The 2,078-nt window shown below is 40.7% G+C and overlaps 2 protein-coding genes across 2 annotated transcripts in view; one reads left to right on the forward strand and one right to left on the reverse strand.

The window, feature by feature from the left end:
• Positions 1–1,702, forward strand: part of LOC105307189 (WD repeat domain-containing protein 83) — a 4,383-nt gene extending 2,681 nt beyond the window's left edge. The window contains exon 9 of the mRNA XM_011382563.2: positions 1,662–1,702. Within this exon, the coding sequence (XP_011380865.1) occupies positions 1,662–1,702 (41 nt within the window). The remainder of the gene's footprint in view (positions 1–1,661) is intronic.
• DHPS (deoxyhypusine synthase) overlaps positions 1–2,078 on the reverse strand; it is a 15,083-nt gene that overhangs the window by 3,834 nt on the left and 9,171 nt on the right. The window lies entirely within an intron of this gene.

Below are 2,078 nucleotides of genomic sequence, written 5' to 3' on the forward strand. Positions count from 1 at the left end.
TTTGTTTTGCTGCTGCCTTTTCATGAAAGTCAGCTAGGGCGTTTCAGATGTAGAATGCTTTTACATTTGAGAAGAGGCCATTTTCTTAAGTAATCAAAGACCTGATTAACACAACATAAAACACAGAAAATTATTTTGATAAAACATAAAATCTTTGCTTTCTAGGCAGAAAACGTTACAATATCTTATCAGAAGCAGACCCACAATTCAAGAAAAGTTTGCCCATTTAACAGGGAGAAAGAACTAATCTCTAATTTTGCATTGGCTTACTTTTGATATTTAAATTCACTTAATTAAAGCTCTACTAATCTTAGTCAGCTTGACTACACTTTAAAAACTTTTTTCCAAAGATTTTTGCAAACCGTCTACAGTTTTTGCTAGTTTCAACTAAAACCTTTTATTCTACTTAAATCTGTTAGTTCTTAACAATAATGTTTAAGTTACCCGCAAAAACTTTGAGACTTTAGACAAAATCAGCTAATATTATTTTTGCTGATAAATTTTGCTGATAAATTTTTAAGCCTGGGTAAAATAAAGGTATCATATTTAATTCTGATAACTCTAAAAACATGTTTTAATTAAACCAACAAACTTAAACTAATTTTAATGTCAAATATTTTCCCAGATCATGTGATCTTGAAAAGCATTTGAGTTAGTTTCTGTATTTCCAAGAATTTTAGAGTACCCAATCCTTAATTTATAAAGCCCTTAATTCTTTCAAGCCAATTAAACATAGCTCTTTTACAAGTTAGCAATACCATCTGCAGGTAGAAAATACCACACCAATATAACACATACATAGATACACGTGAGCATGCAGATGCAAACAGAGACCTCGTGGCTTCCAAAAAACAGGTGGGATCTGTTCAAAGGACCTTTCCTTCCCCCTACCTTTATTAGCCAGTTTAAGGAACAAATGCTAAGAGAGTTATAGACATTCTAATACCTTTTTCTAGTTTTGTTTCTTCCTCTAATTTTCTAACCCTAGCTTCTGCTTCTAGCTGGGCATTTGTGGCCAGCCATACCACCCAAAGGGGTACCAGCCTGCAGATGTGGCCATAAATTTTCCTGCCTTGCTGCAGTGTTGTTCCTTAAACAAATGCATGACATCAGCCAGGGTTTTCCAGGCATCCCTTTACTCATGCAATAATCCGCATGAATCTAACATACAGGCCACCACTTCCCACATAGAGGTTGATGGCCAGCCCAGGATTTCCCCTTTCCCAAAGCCCATTTCTTCAGTCTCCTGGCTGGCTTGCCAATTGTTAGTACATGCAGACTCAGGGAAAAACCCCAAGACTCAAATAAATCGACCTCCAGAAGAGTGGAGCAGGCAAAGACCTAAGAAAAAGGCTGGCCACTCTTGCTTGATAATTAATGGAGCTTGTATACAAGGTGTGTCTCAGGTGGCCACAAGATAAAATGGATCCCTGCCCCCCTTGGCTGGTACCAAAGAATTACACAGGGTAAAGCAGGGGGTACAGTCACGGTTACTAGCACACGAATGCTACCAAGTATGGAAATTACATGCCTGGCCAGGTCAGGACAACCTGTTCCAGGAACCAGCCTGTAGCAGGAGGCAGGGGAGGGGTGCTGATTTATGTCGAGTATGATCGGACAGTCTCTGAGAGGGTTTGCAATAAGCAATCTCCCCCTTCTAGCCTGGGTCCAGCTCTCAGGCCCTGCAGCAGTTACGTCATGAAACAGTCTCTCCTCCACAATGGGGAGGGCTAAGTTTTTCATACCTTTCTCAGTCCTTGTCAGTCCATCTAGTTCACTAACTATCCCATTTCTTTGAAAAGAAAATCAAAGCTCAGATTCATCAGGTCAGCAGGGCCGTCTGCTGAGTTGCCAGAAAATGGGGTCACTGTCCTGTCTCCAGCAGCTGACTTAAAGCACAAGGCTTGTGAATAAGCAAGTGAACCACCAGAAGGCTCCAGACTGGGGCCCCACCCCAGGCCTGAGTAAGTGGAGGAACTGGAGCCATTCTCCCACTGGGAAAGCACCCACAATGTAAAGAAAGAGAAGTCTCAGAGAACAGCCAGAATGCAAAACTTTATTATTAACTGGTTTCAACA

Source organism: Pteropus vampyrus, unplaced genomic scaffold (assembly GCF_000151845.1).
Source record: "Pteropus vampyrus isolate Shadow unplaced genomic scaffold, Pvam_2.0 Scaffold482, whole genome shotgun sequence".
NCBI classification, from domain to species: domain Eukaryota; kingdom Metazoa; phylum Chordata; class Mammalia; order Chiroptera; family Pteropodidae; genus Pteropus; species Pteropus vampyrus.